Source organism: Pipra filicauda, unplaced genomic scaffold (genome assembly GCF_003945595.2).
Source record: "Pipra filicauda isolate LSUMZ 115617 unplaced genomic scaffold, ASM394559v2 scaffold50_size3627746_pilon, whole genome shotgun sequence".
Lineage (NCBI taxonomy): Eukaryota > Metazoa > Chordata > Aves > Passeriformes > Pipridae > Pipra > Pipra filicauda.
Window position 1 is genome coordinate 1,758,404 of NW_024104654.1, and position 20,092 is coordinate 1,778,495.

Sequence of the window (20,092 nt, forward strand, 5' to 3'; positions counted from 1 at the left end):
CTAACCACACACCACACACTCACTGTGCAGACCTCCTCCTGTTGCTGGGGTCTCTCATTCCTCATTTATATTTGCCTTGATCATTTACTGAGAGCGAAATGGCAGACATGGCGTGGACCGCAGAACCTTCATTACTAATGGTGATGCAGAAGACAGGAAGGATGCACAGGTCTGAAGTCGATTTTGGCAGGCAGCAGCTAGAAAAGCTAGGACACAATTTCAGCCTTATTCAGATCAATGGGAATTTTGCCACTGATGTCAGTGGGATGAAGATTTCGCTCCATGTCTGCTTGTAATCTGAGAACATGTATTCTGCAAGTCCAGGAGACACAGTGAAAACGGGACCCCACAGAGTTCATCTCAGATTCACTGCAGAAATAAAACTACATGGATTCTTTGTGCCCCTCAGTTATCTGTAAAACAAGTATGATAATGCTTTGAGTGCTAAACAATACAAGGTGTGTAGGAAGACACAGTATCTTTTATTAGGCCAACTGAAATAGTTGGGGAAAAACAGACAAGCTTTCAGGCTTGTCTGAAATGCTTTGAGATGCTCTGATGAAAGGTTTTTGAGCTGTGCAAGTGATCATTAAATTACATTCTTCCTCTCTCTGGAAATCATTTAGTGATATTTCAAAGGAAAGATACTGTACAGAAATAACTGATTTCTATTGCAAGTGCTGTCTGGAGCTAAATATCTTCTTTCCTCTCTCTTTATGAACTAATCTAAAGAAAATATGTTTTAAATTAGCATGTTAAGAACAATTTTGTGGTATAATATATAGTTCTGTGAAGTGTTCTGTGTTAAGCATAACCACAAGATCCTTAAACATATTTCAGTACACTCAAAAAAAATGGCTGGATTTCTGTTTAATGCTTTGTGGAAATTATGAAGTTATCACTGTGAAGAAATTAGCATAGAACGGCAATGAAATTGGCAAGTAAAGAAAAAAAAAGGCAGATATGAGTAAAAAACTACATTACACTTGTAAACATTGGCTAATGAGCCCCCAGACTATTACAATTGAGTGTGGACATCATGCATTCGAAAGCTGTGAACCAGTTAGTATCCATAAAAGAGTGACAGAAACAATCAAACTTAACCCTCTCCAGGAAAGACTGAATGAGCTGGGAATGCTCACTTGAAATTAGACAGGGGTGAGAGATCAACACCATTATGGTATCACAGCTGTGAGTGCAGCAAGATATATCATTGCCATCATGGAGTCAGTGGACCACTGAGGTTACTGTGGGCCATGAATGGGTAGGTGAGGGAAGGTTTAACTCTACATAAATCCTACTAGTACCACTTTACTAGTACTTTAGTTCAGTGTCAAGACATAAATGATGTCACGAACAGAGAAAACTGGGGGCAGAGGAATCTTTAAATATGTGAAAAGTACTTGCAAAGAAGGATGAAGTAAATTTGTGTCTATTAGAACAAGAAGAAATTAGGGTAAGTTGCAGCAAAGCAGATTTACATTAAACCACTCAATAACTGTCCAGGATTAAGGAAAAGTAAGCATTGGCAGAGACTGCCTAGAGAAATGGTAAAACTTTATCACTGGAACATGTGAAAAATGGCTTAAATAAATGTAATCAAGTTTCACTACTGATGATTGTTCACTGAGGCAGAGAATAAACTTGGAGATTCATCTGAGAAAGGTTACAATGCGTGACCAGGTCTTTCTGGATGTGTTCTCTTTTTCCTGCCTGGAAGATGTTGTTGAAGATTTTCTGTTTGTGTGAGATTTTGAGATGCATTCCTCTGAAAATATTTGTTTGAGAGATGAGGGGCCATTCATCTTCTTAGGTCCCTGTTCCTCTCTCTGCTGATCACAGATGCAGTCACAGATGACTGGCTTGGTATGGACACCGACTTACTGAATCCACAAAGTCAGATGAGACAATTACCATCCTTAATGACAAATTTTGTCCTTTCTTATATACTTCTAGATATAACACTCAAGTCTTCATTACTCATTCCAACTATAATTACTTGTTCTGCACATGAGGTGGCACCCATAACACATAATCATAATGTTATTTACTGCCCTGCATTAGTAATTTTATCACATTATATTTAGATGCCATATGGTGTGATGGAGAATGCAATGAATGTTTCCTATGCAATGGATAGAAAGCTCCAAGACAACAATTAATATAATCTATTCCACTTTTGCATTGCATTGCTACTAAGAATATCATTGAAGTAAAAGATCTCAGGAAGGAAAATTCTATTTTTAGATCTAAGACCCAGCCAAAGCTCTGCTGAGTTGCAGGTAGATATACTAGCTAGAAATGTAAGTGACTTTATTTCAGCAGTGTGTATGAAAGAATAAGGCGCTTCTGATGTATGATATCAACCACTTCTGTTTTCATAGTCTGTATACAATGACATGTGCTCAGCTAATCTGTATGAATCTATGTGTTTATATTGTGCTTATCCCCCCATAGGACTAGAACTGGGCACTTTATGTCTACACTATTTCCCACACTGAGGTCATGGGAGGAAGTTTGAGCACCCAGTTGTCCCCTCTGCTTAATTGTTAGCTCTGTCCTTGGGGATCTGTCCAGGTACATCCTATGCATTCAAAATAAGGCATGGATCTTGAATAGTTCACTCTTGGGATTCCCCTCAAACAGCAAGGTCAAGAACATTATATTTAGCTCCCTCGGACCCATATTGTCTTTCAACACTATTCCCGCAGGCTCTACACTCTTCAGAGTGCAGAGGAGGGACACCACAAGGTACATAAATGTGAGATCCAGGGTACAGGGCTCTGTGGCGTGGACAGAGCAATCTGTAGTAGCCCTAAGCATCCTGGATGTGAGTCAGCATGCATCACTGAGCCTTGAGATGGAAAACTGCTCCCTCTCTTCTGTGGATATGCACTTTGGAGCGTGGATACACACTTGCAAATAACGTCACAGGCTGTCTGCCCATACCAGCCAGCACTGCACTGAATAGTGGTGCTGGAGACTGCTTTCATCAGGTAGAAAGGTCCCAAAGACTGTCTCAGTAGGAGGTGAATTTTTTGGTATATCAGCAAAACAGAAACCCAGAATAAAAATGGTAAAAGGGACAAGGAGAAACAACACAGGATCACCTTTCCCATCCTGAGAAATCTGTAGAATATTATTCTCCTGTGCTCTTGGAACAGCTTTTTTAATAACCTTTGTTTTTCTTTTGTAACCTGTAATTATGGAAACCTCAATCTTGTATATTCTTATGCACAAGTACCTTCAACATACATGTATTTCTCCACTGTAAAAGAATGTGAAGACATAAGGCTCTGTACTGATTTTGGCTGGCATAAAGTTAATTTTCTTCAAAGTAGCTGGTATGGGGCAGTGTTTTGGATTTGTGCTGGAAACAGCAGTAACACAGGGATGTTTTCATTACTGCCAAGCAGGGCTTACACAGCATCAAATTCTCTTCTGCTTCTCACACCACCCTGCCCACGAGTGGGCTGGGGGTGCACGTGGAGTTGGGAGGGGACACAGCTGTGACAGCTGACACCCATTGACAAAAATGGGTTATCCCATACCATGTGGTGTCATGCTCAGCATATAAAGCTGGGGGAAGAAGGAGGAATGGGCAATGTTCAGAGGGATGACATTTATTTTCCCAAGTAATCATTAAGTGTGATTCCTGACATTCCTGGGAGATGGCTGAACACCTGCCCACCTGTGGGAAGTTGTGAATGAATTCCTTAATTTTCTTTGCTTGCTTGTGTGGCTTTTGCATTACCTATTAAACTGTCTTTATCTCAGCCACGAGTTTTCTCACTTTTATTCTTCTGGTTCTCCCAACCCACTGGGCAAGGAGTGAGTAGCTGTGCGAGTCTGAGTTGCCTACTGGGGTTAAACCTCAACTAACTTAGTTACTAAAACTTAGTAAGTATTAAAAACTACTAATAGTTCTCTCACCTCATTGGGTTTGTGGCTAAAATTCCTAATATATGCTTGTTTTAAAAGAATACTGTTTTACAACAGGATAGTTAATTCTGTAGCTACATGAAATACCTTAACTGCCAGGGACTGGAAAAGTGTCCTGGTGGTGGTCACCAATGGCATCAAGTCTCTCTGAACTGGAATGATGTTTAATAATCAGAAAATGAAGCCTTAGTGACATATTAACCGCTGAGCCTGGATGGTTTTAGAGGTTAGCACACAAGGCAATTGAACGTCACTTGTTGTAACCAGCAGTGTTCTACGCATAAGGAGCAGCTGCGCAGCCTGGAGGTGCGATTCAGCTGGTCAAATGTAGGTATTTCATATCTGAGTATCTCTTACAGGTCATATGAAGCATCCAGAAGGCATTTCCATTTGATTTTGAATTGAATTTAAGACAACCAGCTTATGAGCAGGTGCCTGCACTGTAAACCATTAAAGCTAGCTACGTTGCACCTAGTATGTCTGTTGAAACATTAGCAGCCCTTGGCTGACGGGTGGGCAACTTCTTAAACTACTCAAATTTTACTGCAGCTGCTCTATATTAGTGGCAACACCATGCTCCTAGACTTATTTATAAAGTTTAGCATACCTTTTCATGGTACATTTGTAAATGCCATAAATAATTTTGCTTAAATTATGGCCATTTTTTACATGGATAACAGAGATACATGGCTAGACTATATCTTACAATGATGCAAATCATAATAAACTTCTATGACATTTGTGAAACTATAATGGTATAAAAATCATGTGTTTGAATAGAATGATGCTTAAGTACAAGACTCAGTCTCCTTAATTTACATCCTAAAGCTAAACATATCATTTTCTTGGTGGCACATTTGGCAAATAGGTCTCTGAGTTCAAGAACGCATTTCTGTGCCTTGCTGAAGCTCATCCCTTCCTCAGACATGCCTGGCTTTTATACAAGGTCATGCAGTAAACAAAATCAGACATGACCTAGGTTAAAAGTTACACCTTCTTTTGCAGGGTTCCTTTTAACCCAGATGATTTCACCAACCTAGTTGGCAGGGCCACCACATCGACAGCTGTACTCGCGCAAGCGACAGAGCGATACATAAAGTAGAAGGCAAGAACGAGTGCTCAGGGGTGAAAACCAGTTAAGTCAGTTTAGTTGCCAACAAAAAGATGCACAGAAATAGCACAGAATGGCATTCAAAGTCGAAGAGCCTCCTCTAGATGATAATTCAGAGTAGAAGCCTAACTAACAGTCTGAACTGCTCTCTGGAGGAGCCTCTCTCATTCCTTCAACTATGCAAGGCATCTAAGGAGACAAGCCTCCTAATTTAGGCATCTGAGTTATATGTTTAAACGTAGGCAGTGAATATTCCCCCTGAGAATGTGAATGGGATGTTATAATAGTTTAAAACATGTTTAACTGAAGCTGTGATACCAATGTCTGGTTTTTTTATGAGATACTGTTCTTTGTGCCACTGATCCTCTACTGACACAATCATGTTTCTCATTTATTAGATAAATGAACAACGCTAACAAAATGCACATTGTTCAACTACAGTCCAAATTTTGAAGTTAAAAAAAGATTCCCAATTTTACTCTCAAAATACAAACCAGATTAAGTTGTTCACATGGAAACCACTGCTTGTTCCCTGTAGTAATCACATTAGGGGACCAGAAAGGGAAAAGAGATTCTTCACAATGATCACCAGCATATATTTAACTTTCTTGCTCTCCTCAAACATTTTTAAGTTCTCAATTAGGAACTTTGATCTGTAATTGCATCTTGCCATATATTACATTGCTCCTACCTATTCAGAATTTTTACATATTCAGTGATAGGGATTTAATAAGTTATTGATAAATGGTAGAGGCTGTGAAGTTGTTCTTTCAATGCAGATGCATGGCTTACCTCTTGTCCTGTAAAATCCCAATACTTAGGCACACACCAGAACACATCTTTCTCCAATGTAACCACCCTCATTGCCATTGATCACAGCACTATTCAAAGGGCTATTTCAGATAGTCCTAGAAGGACTGCCAATACATTATGGAATGCTCTTTAAATGTGTCTTTTTTCTGTCCTGGATGAATATGTTTGCAGGGGTGGATTGTTAATACAAATTTATTTTCTAGTATCTCACACTGCAGAACTGGAACTAACATGCCTAAGAAATCAAAAATCCTGGGGAAGCCATTAATATGTATTAGACTGTGCTTTGTTTATTCTAGTGGTTTGGACATCTAAACAGTGTGTGCAAAAAGCTGTCCAACAGCTCCCTTATTTGAAACTGCCACTGTTAAGTCAAAAAAACACCTACAGGAGAATAATATATACCAGCATGACTTAAAATTAATGGCCATGCCTGAGTTAACAGGCTCATCTGATGTAACTGGTTCAAACTATCAAAGCCCAGAATCCTAGGGTTTTGTGTCCATTTCCACTTAGCTCTCATCCCTTCAATAAAGCTGCCTATGGATCATACATGTTATTGCAACTGTGCACAGAAGTGGGTATTGCAGGTAGCCCTAAAAGGGGAGCTGTCAGTCATTTCACACAAGCAGACTGGGCAGCTTGCCTTGTGCTCAGCAGAGGCACCAGCTGTGTCCATTTTTTCTACTGTGCTACTTACTACAAAACTAGAAGGAACTCAATTAGACCACCATCCTTTTGCAAATGCAGTAGAAACTGGCCAGTGAAGTTCAAAATGATTGCAATGGGACAGACAGTGTGCAACTCCAGAAGCGTCACATCTTTAGAAAAACAGCTTAAAATTCACACTGTACCCTGAAAAAGTTATACTGCCAAACAAAAGTGCATCACGAGAGATTTTCTCTCAGTTGTCAACCCTAGCAGACAGATTAAGGGAACTCTGCCACTTGATACTGTCTAGTGCTCTGCCACAGGACTGAGATGCTGTGAATAAACTTTCCTTCCGTGTCCAGGTTTTCACTTAACAGTTGCTGACACACAGCTCCCTGGACCTGACTCTACTTTCTCCGACGTTTCTGTCCAAGTCTTCCTCTTTATTTGTTTGGACTACTGTAAACTACTTTCTTATTTCTTCTCCCAAGTGTAATACTCCAACATATGCAAAATGCTTCTGCATGTTGAGTATACACAGAAAAGAAACACGATATCCTAGTTCCTGTTAATTCTTCTAATTTCTGTCTGCAGACTCAAAACAGAACAGGTGGGGGTTTTTTCAATGTACTGTGGGCTTGCTCCAACCCATTTCAAAGATCCGTCTTCTCTTCTGCCTGTGTTTTCCATTAATGTGACACTAGCTTGTTCTTTGTCATTTTAATCAACCAACTCAAAGCTGCCGTGACAGCTTTCCCTTGCTATGGCCTAACAATACAACAAACATATTGGGTAGGACTCCTCTCACCTACCTTTAGGCATCTACAGTGCAAACACTTATATTTATGCTGATCAGCTAAGTCGGCTATAAGCTCTGAAAAAAACCTAAACACATTCAGGGCACAGTGCATGTTGATTAAAACAGGAATTGTATCCTCAAAGTATCACTCTCTCCCTCTCTCACTTAAGAAGAAAGCTAACTCAGAGGCAGAGACCTAGGAGACAGATGTCTACATTGACCAGATAAATAAAAACACCCTTGCCCATTCCTACTCTCACTTTCCAACTGAAATCCCATTTGAGAATCAACTGCTTTCCCTTAAACTGTTTTCTATTAACAATTCACGTCATTTTGAGATGTGCCTTATGGGAAAGATGTTGACTAAATGTTTCTGTGTTGCCACTCCATCACAATTTCTCAAGGCTCAGACTTTGAGGTTCTTTCCTAGGAGAGAAATCGGTGGATATGTCACACTGATAAATACCATAACATAAAAATATCTATGCAGAAGAACAATTACTTTGTGTGTATGAAAATTAACAGTCTACTGATGCCTCTACCGACTTGTGCATAACTTCCCTTGGAAAGTTAATGCCCGTGAATATGTAACGTGCATCTTCTTTTCCCTATTGCTTCCCTATTGTTTTTCACTTTCCATTATTACAGTATTTCTCCACACAACCTGTAAGACCTTTGGTAAAGAGTTAGGTTTGCATGTGAACATTAAAGATTATTATGAAGGCACAATAATTCCTGCAGTCTGGTTAAATATAATTGCAAGGGGAGGGTAAGACAAAAGCAAAGGGCAGTTCATAATTCATAGACTTCTCACATGTTTTCAACCTTCTCCTGCAGAACTTTGTGTGTGGGAGGAGGTTACAAATGAAGCTCTCTGCTACTTTGTGCTAAAAGCCTGTGCCAGCCCTCAAGTTGCTGGAATTTATGTAATGATAACCAAATCAATTCAGAAACCAGTTTTGTTAATCTGACACAGATCCTAAGAGTGGATAGCTTTAAACTTCTCTGACAGTGTCTGCAATTACTCTAGCTGAAGAGACACTTCCAAACCAAACCTAATGTTCATGGCAAAAGAGTTAACATTAATTTATATCAGCTCCTGATTGGACTAGAATAAATCAGAGCGAGGGGGCACACAATCAGCTCTGCTGGCAGATTCACAGATTGCTGGAAAGGGGCATGATAAGTCCCTGAGGTTTGGCTGTGAGTAATGCTCTCCTACACCACCATGGCTGGATCCTGCCTAACCACAGTTGCTGACACCCACCAACCTCACATCTTATCCAGAACTGCTAGGTTTAAAGCCTCTATCAAAAAATAAAAAGCTGTAAGCCATGAGAATATACTCATAGTAGAACAAGCTTCAGTGGCTTAAGGTGTCACACTCCTCCCAGCAACTTCTTACCTTCTCTTTGCCTGAGATTACTGCCTCACAGCAGAGTCAGTGCAATGAAATGCATGCACTAGTCCCAGCTGCTTCAATACAAGGTCCAGCAAATTCGCTTAAACTGCTCCCAAACATGACTTTAATACCATATTTTTAATTAAATGGATTAGGAACATCAGTGTTTTCCAATCCAGGGACGATTGTGGAGGCAGGAACCTTCAGTAAGGAGGCGGAATAGATGGTCAGGGTAGCAGTTTTTTGTATCACTCCAGCCAAATTTGATGGAGTCTAACCACGGCAGCAGGGAAGGCTATGAAATTTTCATGCTCACAGCTGTCATTCATCTGCCTTATTAACAGGTTTATGAACTTCTAATTGTCTGGTTGGACTAGATGACCTCCTGAGGTCCCCTCCAACTTGAATTATCCTAATGTGTATGGCTAGGAACCTGGAGATACAGTTCTCTTCCTCCCGACCCAGTTACTTAGCATATCTTGGCAAACTGTGTAGACCCATGCATACCAAAATTTCCCTCTGAGGGATCCAACTGGTATTGCTCTGGAGTTGAATAACTGCTTTTCTAAGGGAGGTCAGCAGTAGTATGGGTATCCTCTGCCATGAGGAAGCAGCCCTGCTTGACTCAAGCATTACTAAAAAAAGGGATGGGGGAAAAAATCACCAACCAAACAAATAGAGATTACGACCAAATAACCAACCTTCTCTGTGTCACGATTTCCTAGCTGGGGGATACAATCCTCACACAAAGCGGTTAATGTGTTGCCTTATGTGATAAGAGGTACATAGCCTAGTGGGAAGGGATATTATGGCAGTGTTGGGAACAGGCTGCTTATCATCTGCTCTCCCTAAGAAACACAGAACTCTGCAAGGTCTGCACAGTATCTATGCTTTTGGGTATGTGAAAAACCAGCAGGAATTGATGTCATGGGCAGGCAAGTTTGAAAAAATCTGGAAAAGGGGGAAGCCAGAGTTGCAGCTGTTACGAATTCATCACGATTTTGGCCCCAGTTCTAAAATAGTCACAAAGACATAAGAATCTCCACATGATTTTGAGGGAAGCAAGATCTGTAGATACACAAGTGACACATTCATACATGCGGTATTGTTTAAGAGGCATACTGAGCTTTTAGTTTCAAACCCTGCTCTTTCACTTCTGTCAGTTAACATTTCTGAGAACCTTATTGTGAGATACGACCTCATGCTGCTACCTTAAAGTAACTACAACAGACATTTTCTGGAGAAATCACGTACTACTATAGGGAGTGTTCACAAGGTCATCATCACTGGGGCACTCTCAGAGCTGTCACACAGCAGTTCCAGCAGCAAGGACTTGCTGCAGTGGTGCAGCTGCACATAGAAACACAGCTCGGATCCGCTGGGATCTCAGTTGGCTGTTCCTGCCTCCACATCTACTCTGCCTTCCTCTGCAGTACTTCTGCAGGCTCAGCTAATGAACGAACTTCATCCAGACGAATTTGGGTAATTTTTTGGAGGGGCATTACTGCCTTTCCACCAGATCGGATCCCAGGCTTGCCTTGCCAGATGGCAACATCAGTGTTGTTGTAGTGTAAATAATAAACAGGAAGGCATGGTCATGATCAGAGAGGAATGCAGGACTGCCCTTTTTGGTGGCAATACAGACAGGTCCAGGAATAGGGCAAATAGGGCAAATCCCCAAATCTGTTCCTCCACTGTACTATAAAAGCAATTAAACCACTATAGCAAAGATAGTGGTCAGTGCCCTTCTGTGTGTCCATGCAAGACAAATGCACATTCTGCCTTTCCCAGCTGCTCCCTCAGCCGAGGTGGAGGCAGACGAGGTCTGCATTCAGAGTGGGAATGAGCTCTGAATGTGAAGTCAGAGCTCTTCTCGGCGATGCTAACCACTAGGACACGAGGCAACGGGCAGAAACTGATGCACAGGAAATTTCACCTGAACATGAGGAAGAACTTCTTTACTGTGCAGGGGACCGCGCAGTGGAACAGAGAGGCTGTGGAGTCTCCCTCACTGGAGATATTCAAGAACCGTCTGGACACAGTCCTGTGCCATGTGCTCTAGGATGACCCTGCTTGAGCAGGGAGGCTGGACCAGATACCCCGCTGTGGTCACTTCCAACCTGACCCATCCTGTGATCCTGTGTGTTCGACCACTCCGACTCGAGCACGGGCGCAGCGCGGCGCAGCGCAGGGCCGGCGCTCAGCAGCCAGCCTGGGCGCTTAGCTCTGGCACTCGCTCCTCTGCTCCCCGGACGGGCACTGCGCCGCTCGCGCAGCAATCGGGACGCTCTCCGCCCGCCTCTGCCCGGGATGCTCGGCACGGAGCCCTCTCGAGGGCTGCCAAACGCGGGCCGGGCGGCGGCGCCCGCAGCCACCTCCGCCGTCCGGATGCGGCGGGCGCGCTCCGGAGGCCGGAGCCGCGGTGGCGGTGCCGTCCCCTCCCTCCCCGCGCCCGCCGCCGCCATGGCAACCGCCCGTCGCCGCGCGCGCGCACCCCCTTCTCTTCCCCGCCCGCCCCCCGCGCCTCGGCCCCCCCGCCCCGGGCTGACAGAGCAGCAGCGCTGCGCCCCCTCCCCGCGCCGCTCCCGCCCGCGGACACGCACCCCCGGCTCTCCCAGGTAACGGCAGGGCCCGGTGGCGGGGCAGCCCCTCACGGCGGCGCTGCCTGCAGCGGGCGGCAGCTCGAACCCCGCCGCGCTGAGGGAGGCGGCGGGGATGGGGGGGAACCAGCGGTAGAGGCTGGCGGAGGGGTGGGGTGGGGGTCCCCCCCGCTCCCGCGGAGCGTGCCGGGAAGTGTAGTCCGTGCCCCCCCGCCGGGCGCTGGGGGCTGCCGGGAGAGGCCGCGGGGGAGAACTACAGCCCCCAGCGGCCTCGGCGGAGGGGGGCAGATGTGTGCTGTGGAGGAGACCCCTGTGGGGAGGGGGAGGCTCGCTCTGAACGAGGGCGCTGAGGGTGCTCATCCGTCGGGAACAACGAGGGCAAAGCCCCTGTGCCGCCGCCGGGAGGGAGGGGCTGGAGGGAGGGGCGGCGCGGCAAGGCCGGCTGCGGGGGGTGGGCGCGGGGCGTTGCGGGGCTCTCGGGAAGGAGGCGGGGGTTGCGCGGGGGCTCTGCGGCTGCGGAGGGGAGGCGCGAGGCGGGGTGCGGGGGTGCGCGAGAAACCCGGGTGGGGGAGTGCGGTTCGGGGGTGCGGCGGGGGCAGGATGGGTTGGGTGGCGTGTGAATGCCAGTGGAGGACTCCGTTGGAGGTTGAGGACAGAAAGAGTCCATGGGAGCGAGGAAAGAGGCACATGGGAACGTAGGTGGATAGATGGATGGGAGAGATGTGCCGGAGGAGGAGTGACAGAGCAGACGGGAGGGCAGGGATGTGCAGAAGGCAGAGCAGACTGGAGGCCGGGTGATGGGTGCAGAGGAGGCAATGGTCAGAGTGAGGCCTGCAAAGTTTCTCCGAGTAGTTGAGTTTATAGTTTCCAGTTTCATGTGTCCTACAACCACTCTTAGGCTGTTGGGTTTGTTGCAGTAGTTGGTCTAGCCACAGTGTTACTTTTTTAAAAATAATTTTGCTACATTTCTATTCCCCCTCCCCATTAATGTCATGATGTCAGTATTGGCATTTTTCCCTTTTTTCTCTCCATGTTCTCTGTTGACAGTTCTAGTGTTATTCTTTATCTTGTATTCTCCAACAGCCATGAGGGGGAATAAAATTTCAGTTTTTCTCATATATATGATATTCTCTCAATATCATACTTAAAATATACATGTTTGTGTTTGGTATGTTAGAGGGTGTTATTTTTCCTTTCTGAAAATCTTTATCTTAAAAGCATCAGTGCATTAGTACTCCCTTGCATGTGAATATTGAATGTCTACTCCTACTACAGTTTCACATGTCACAAAGCTAGGTTTCTTTCCAAGGGATGTTCGATTTTTATTGCAATTGCAGATTGTTTCCCCCACCCCTATGTCAGCTACATCCTAGGCAGGCTTAGGCTTCTTGCAGCTCCTGGTACTTGCCAGCCTGCAGAAGTGAACATCGCAGCTGCAGCATGCTTCCAGGGTGCTTTGCTCTTGGAGACTTGGGCTTTTGAGCAGATAATGGAGAGAAATGGATCCTGCCCTGAGCTGATCTCAATCTCAAGAAAGAGAATTAAATGGAAGACAAGGAAGCATCACCAGGCCTTTATCTGGTTTTCCGTGTAAATAAGTGTGAAAAAAAAAGCTCATTCTTCTGTGGATGAGCTGAGAAATCTGAAGACTAAAAGCAGCTCTGTAGCACTAAGAACAATATGCTAATTACTATATATTTAAAAGAATATATACTACTCTTTAGAACAATTCTAAAAAGCAAGATTCTAATTAAGAAATACGCATTCTTAGTCCTAAGGACCCAATTCTTTGGAATTCGGAGAGGAGTTCAAAAGGTGGAAAAGTATTCAGGCCGAAATTCTGACCTTGTGAGTCAGGGTTATAAACACGTGTGAGTCAATTAAACTTGCAGTTATTCGTGGCAGGTTTATCTGGGTTGTGGATTGGCTGCACTGGGAATGTAGCAGCAGCAGAACTGAGTCTTTGTGGAGCTGACTATGGTTTGTCAGGGCTCCTGAGCTGCAGCATGGGGGGAACATGGGTGTACTGTGTCCAGGGCCAGGGTGCAGGAACAGTTTAACTCTATTGGCGCAGAGCCCAACCTAATAAACACTTTGAACCCAAGCTGGCTCTGCACAGACCCATCTTAGGAGTCTTTGGTGGCATGTTTGCTCTACCAGAAGTGCTTGCACACGATATGCAGAGAAGCAAGTGGCTCCACAAAGGACCAGAGGGATTATTGACTTGCGCAGAGTTCCCTTTTGTTGAGCTCCAGACAGGCCCTGCGGAATCCTTCAGGTATCTAGGCCCTGCATTCTGTCAGAGGAAGGATCTGTCACCTCAGGCCTGGTCCCACCTGAACACGGGCTTGGGTTTGATGTGGCACTAATGCCAGAACGCCTGGAGGCTGTGTTGGAGAGGAGAGAGATGTGTGGAGCCAACCTGGGTCCAGCAGGGCTAAGATGGAGCATAAGCTAGCAAGCCTCTCACTGCCTGAACTGTGTATGTATGGAGTACGGTCCCCAGAGTGCCCCACAGCATTTGTGTTAGCTGTTTCCCTTTATGTTATCCAGCCTGGCCAATGAACACCTCATTACCCCAAGTAATGGTGGTGTGACCATATGGATGTGCCTGAAACTGGTGCATGAGATGCCTGGAGAGGGATATGGTTTGCAGTCTTAAGGAGTAGCATGGCCATCTCTGATTCTTCTCTTTCTAGTTCTTCAGAAAATTGTAGTACAAAGGCTCTGCAAATGGCCATTTCATTCTCCAGGATACTTTCTGTTTGGTTTACCAAACTAATTAAATCTCAAATTTAAATCTCTAAATTAATCTCTAATTAAAACAATGACCAACTGTTTAGTGGTTTCTTATATGTTTACTTTTAACTTGTGATGAATTTCTTTACTTCATTTGAAGATGGGGGTTTTTTTCACTTGCATTTAAAGTAACTCTCTGTTTTGAGTTAGCTCTCAGAAGATTTCACACAAAAATAGTTTGAGGCCTGCAGGCATACTTCTTCCCACTTCCATACACATTTCCCCATTAACTCCACGTCTGCTATTGCAAAACAGAGTTTCAGTGCAAAGAAGCCAAAAAACAGCAGAAAGCAGTTAGCTGACTTGAGAGATCTCTCGGTGCTAGGTTTCCTGGGCTGTAGTATGTGTGTGTATGTTTTATCTGGCGTGTGTGCTGCTTTGAAGAAGCCCAGGGCATGAACGCTCCAATGGCAACCCCCAGGGCCACCAATGCAGTTGTAGCCGTTCGTGTCACTGCTGATGCACACAGCAAAAGGAAGAAAATAGCACTGGCACAGCACACTTCTCATCTCATTTAAATGTAGTTTAAATCCAATTCTGCTGGAACTGAGCCACATTGTTACTTATAGGTATATTTTTAACAGGAGTTCTGATTCTGTGAGGTTATTATCATTAACTTCCACACCAGTCCCTGGAACCACAGCTGCATGTGTAAACAAAGCCATGTCAACAGGGAGAGATGGATTTGGCTGTGGAACTTGGCAAGCCTTTTGTTTGTTTGTATTTTATCTGACAGCGATCAGTTAAAATGTTGGTTTTGTCGTGCAAACGTAATGTCTGATAACTGTCAGCAGCATCAGTGATTGCATCTGAACAGGGACAATTAATTATTAGAAATTAAGACCAGTTGTTCTGCACCCAAGTCCAAAATAAAAGGAATAATGTTTATAATAAAGCAGGAAAGTCTTATTTAAATTTTTTTTGAACAATTGCATTTTTAATAACTTATTCTTAAAAATCAAATTAAATACATCAAGCACATGAAAAAAATACAGTCTGTATTTCAGTCAGAAATAGACTTCTGTAGGCTTCTAGTAGGAACTGCGCATCATGCAGGGAAAAAATACTTTTTTCTTCCTCTGACAATGGTCCAGTTAGTATTGCTGTTTATACTTTTCCAGGTAAGGCATTGTCATATAGTTACATGTCTCTGTTTTAGCAACTTATAACTTTGAAGAGGAAACTGAAAAGAGGATCATTGTACTATTTGAAGCAAAGACATAATTGAGGGAGAGGAAACTGAAACTGGTCATAGCTGGCTTACAAAACCAATATGGCCTTAACCTGAGAAGTGCAGGTTTCAGTTAATTGCAAGGAAAAGCTTCCAAGTAGTAAGAGGAATTTGTGGAAAGAACAGCTTCAGTTCATTGTTTAGACTCTGGTAATGTAAATGGATGCACACAAAAAGTGGATAAATCTGAAAATCAACACCTCTTAACACTGGAATTTGCTTCCTTGCTTTACTCTGTGTGGCAGTTGACCTGTTCTGGGGTTGTGCAGTGGCAGAGGATCATCCTGAGTCTGTCTTGTAGAAGTGGAAAATGTATAGGCATACCTCAGCATTGTATTCCAGCAGATGGTGCCTAACAGAGTGGCTCTGTCTTGTAACATTAGTCGTGTCTCTTACATTGCATTTCGGGATTCCCGACATCGTGCTGCACAGCTGATTTATGGAAAATGAGAAACAGAATTAGTCGCCAGTCTTCATCCGTGTATGTTCAGGCCATTCCAGATGTTCAGCTGTCCAGTCAGCAGTACTGTGGAACTGCTATGACCTGAGAGCACGTGTCCAACAATCTCAGGGAGTTGTGGAACGTTTTTGCTTTGCCTGGGTAAAATTTTGATCAGAGAAAGACACATGTCCAGAAAAATCCAGGTACAGTATAGCCCTATCAGTGAGGAATTAACATCTGATTTGGAGAAAAGTCTGATTAGCAGACATTAAATAAAGCTTGATGAGACTATTGAAAGAATGAGAGTAAAGCAAAAAAGAGTAACACCTCGTTATATGAGTCATCTATCCTGTTCAAGAGTTGAATGCCTGTGGAGAAAATGGGATGCAGTTGTGTTACTGATTGTGTCAAAACACATGCATAAAAAAGACATGTAAAGATAGCAGAGATGCCTTCTGTTTTGGCACTTGCAGAGTGATGTTCGGGATCAAACAATAGGATGAGCCCTGCTACAGACCCCCTCTATAGGAGAGGGCATTTGCTGCCTTTGGTACCTCTGTGGTGAGGTAGTGCTGAGGAACATGGGCTGAAGTGGGTCAGTCGTCCTGTATTCATTCTCACTGGTGTTGCAGACAAGTTTGCTAAGCAAGGTGTCCCCCTTTGCCTGTCCTTCACACAGTCACTGTATCTGCCTCTGGAAATACTCGTGTGTGTATAATGCTTTAATGTTAAAATAGAGACTGTCTCTTGGATCTTGCTCAATTGTGCATTGCTTTAGTTCTGGGAGAAAAATTCTTTTCTGACCCCAGATAGGGATCAGCTCAGCTTATGCTCCAAAGAATAGAGATTAATATCCCCTGTGACCTTTTAGCCTGGCTGCTGCAAGGTTTTTAACAAGTGGGCTTAAGACCCCATGTGTGGCAGCTATGCCAACATGAATGTCTGTAATGTCTCTTCTTGTCAATGATCCGTGAACTAAGGAATCTCCAAGGATATCTTGACGTGCAGTGGAGCTGTTACGGTCTAGTGCAGGAAAGAAGCACGCAATGATAGAATGAAAAGCTGGTGTCACAAGTAATGTGTAAGCTGTTGTAAATGTACTTGACAACATTTGTCCCTGGCTGCATGTTTACTTAGAAAATGTGGCTGTGATATGGTAGGAAAACCAAATATTGAAACAAAACCTCAAGTAACAAACAATGAAATACACTATTTAGGATTTCTGTATTTCTGGTTCCTTGGATGTTTCTGGTGTAGTATAAACTCTATAATATAATGTAGAACAGATAATAAAAAATGAGTATATGACATGAAAAAGCCCCCACCTACCTCTAACTACTTCTTCCTCCCCACCCCTGACACGTAGGATGTCCAGAAAACAACTCATAAGGGAATTCCTTCCTAAAAATAATTTTTTCCTTAATTTTGGACATATTTGTTTTGATTTACTTCGGTTATTCTGAAGTGATGTTACCATCACTGCTGTGAATAAGAGGTTTGTATTTTGTTTAAATCGTTCTTAGCTATTACTTTAAAATAGCCATACTTTTTTTCAGTAGAATCTCAGAGAACTGCCCAGGATCCCAGAGAAGCACTGATTTAGGACTGAGGTCTACAGCTGCTGTTTCAAACATGGCTCAGGTATATGGGTGATGTTATATTCACCTTCTCAAGCTATATGGCCTGTTTTTGTGTCTAGGGTAGGTGATAAGTAAAAACTGAAGTGCCTGAATCTAAGAGAAAGATCCAGAGGCTTTCAGCCTCTGTCAGCCTAGCTCTGGAGATATTGACCACTCAGTAGGTACAAAGGTGTAAGTCCACCAGACTCCCTGTGTACTCCCAAGTTTCAGTGCCTGTTGATGTTTGTAAGCTCACCAGTGTAACACTGGGCATCAAGCTCTTGCTTAAGCTTCAGTGTCAGCAGCATGAAGCTAGAAGCCCCCAAACTCTTGGTAGCTGGAGGAAATGGGACAGTTTCGTTTGGTTTGCTCCTGCAGTTTTAAGACCATGGAAATTTTTCTGCCTCCTGCTTCCCAGCTCCCTTGTGAAACCACTCTCCTGAAGTGGGCATGTGTTTACGTGACTCCTATGCCTTGCCCCCTGCCCATGGATTGGCCCAGCTTCCATCAGATACAGAGACAAGGAGGTTGTGTTCTCTGCTGAGCAGGGGACTCTTCTGGAATCAAGGCGACTTCGATGCGAGTGTCACTCTTCTTAAGGCAAAAGGAAGTTAAACATGCCCATAGGGTGGAAACTAGCTGTACCAAAGAGACACAAGAGGTTGTAAAGTAAGTATGTTCTGTTTAGTGAAATGCTAGGAATTGAATGCAACCTTTCCTTAGAAATTATATATTCTCTCTTTTTCACTACATGTGGGGAAAACCTCCAGAGATTTGAGGGCTGTTTTCCTAATGGTGACAGGCTGGTTGTGTAGGACTTGGATGTGTTTGAAGACAGGTCAATGGATTCTGCCCCAGGTGATGTTTTGTTCATTTATAAGTTGACTCATCAAATCTGAATGGGTTATAATCTATATTCAGTTCCTATCTTTTTATCCATTTCCACTGCAATGTGAGTGACATCAGTTTTTTTCCTATTAGTTATCATCTTCTGTATTTAAAATTAAACGGTCTTAATTGCCTCAGAGCTAGAGCTCTCTAATGATGTATCCTGCCTATATCAGGATATATCAGCACTGACAAAAGAAACTTAGAGTTGTCGCCCTTTCCACCCTAGGCTTTCTCCTGCCCACAAGTTTTTAACAGACAATGGGAATGATGTGCAAGCTGAAATGTGCAGCACCGCACGAGGACAAGTAAGCCCCAGTATGTCCTGCTGTGCTGTGTGGAGTGTCAACTGTGGGGTAGCAGCGTGTTTTTGCCATCCAAATCTTCAGCCATGTGGAACCTGTGTGAGCTGTGAGTTTAAGTGAGGGTGACAGGCTTCCGTGGCTTACTTGCAGGGAGCAGGAGTGACGAGGTGGTGGAGCAGACCTGATGTGCAGCTGCAGGCAGCAGTGAGGATCATCAGTTTGGCACTGTTGGGAGGTGGGGCGTGTGTTTGCTAGAGGCAGCATTCAGGGAGGGTAGAATGAAAGTCATGGGGATATCTGTTTAAATTGTCATGGGTTTGAATTCTGCTAGGCACAAGGGAATACAAAGGCATAAGACACATCCTCCTTAGTCCATCTTGATCTCATCTTGTTAGTTTATAAACTATACTAACAATTTTATAACCCACCAGGATGTAAAAGATTGTTTCTCCCTGTTCTGGCTTCTGTCTGCTACCACCTGTTCCTTCTGTGTGTACCCCCCGCACCACAGGCTGTCTTCAGCTGTGCAGCCTGAACTGTGTGCTAGGCCAGGCCCTATCTGATTGTATCCTGCATTCCCTGTTTCTTCACCTCCTTGGTCTTGCCAAACCTTTGATGCAGCTGGTGGACAACCCTCCTGAGCTGGCCTCCTCCCTCTTGATTAATGCAACTCTGCATTGCATAGCTATGAATTGCAATTTTTTATTTTTGATTTCCAGAGGTTTATATCTGGGTCAATGTCAGGGACCCCACCTGTCCTGAGTCAGAGACCAAGGGAAAAGAACTGATGCTCTTTTTGTGTGGTAAGGACCTAGAATTTTGGTCACATGAGATTCAGATAAAAGGGCGGGCAGTGCTTTGATCTTCAGCCTTAAATACAAACCTAGCTGTACAACACAGCTTACTTCTGAATGTGTGGGTTATTGCTTTTTTGTGCATTATACTGCTTTCTTGAATGGTTACTGGGAGAAGCTGGGCTGTAGGTTTGCCTTAAAGTCATGCTGCAGTTTACTACTTGTATAAAAAAGTTAGTAGAATCTGTAAATCTTAAACTGTTTTGAGGACTAGGGAAGGCGTAGTTCGGGAATCACTGTTCTAAGGAATCGTAAATTTGGATTGCTAACTGTACCATAAATCCCAAAATGACGTGTTAAATTTAATGAAAAAATTCAAGTCGGGATGTGGATGTTAGAGTACTTTGAAGGAATATTTGAACAGAGTGAGGCTCTCAGCTTTGTCTGTAGTAGAGCAGTCATTCAACCATATCATAATCTTATTAGGATGAGGGCTCTTGAAAGTGCTAAGCACAGACTTCCCTGATGCTGGTTGGCATATTTAGGCACATATGTTATACACCAGTATAAAAGCAATTTAATGCCTCGTGTGATTTGTGATTCATGGGTTGATGGCTACCAGTATATCGTAGTGATCTGCAGATTAAAGTTTGGTTTGTTGGGTTCAGTGTGGGCAGGGCATTTAATTTTCTTGAA

At 43.7% G+C, this 20,092-nt stretch overlaps 2 protein-coding genes across 5 annotated transcripts in view; one reads left to right on the plus strand and one right to left on the minus strand.

The window, feature by feature from the left end:
* Positions 1-11,678, minus strand: part of LOC113991112 — a 68,563-nt gene extending 56,885 nt beyond the window's left edge. The window contains exon 1 of the mRNA XM_039386857.1: positions 11,322-11,678. Within this exon, the coding sequence (XP_039242791.1) occupies positions 11,322-11,678 (357 nt within the window). The remainder of the gene's footprint in view (positions 1-11,321) is intronic.
* The window catches only part of KATNAL1 (katanin catalytic subunit A1 like 1), a 41,229-nt gene continuing 32,418 nt past the window's right edge, over positions 11,282-20,092 (plus strand). Inside the window, exons 1-3 of one of the 4 annotated variants that reach the window (XM_027727199.2) lie at positions 11,983-17,431; positions 17,828-18,078; positions 19,322-19,405. The gene's annotated coding sequence lies outside the window, so the exon portion shown is untranslated. Of the gene's footprint in view, positions 11,337-11,982; positions 17,432-17,827; positions 18,079-19,321; positions 19,406-20,092 lie in introns of those variants that run through there. The other 3 variants (XM_027727201.2, XM_027727200.2, XM_027727202.2) reach the window with 3 other exon arrangements.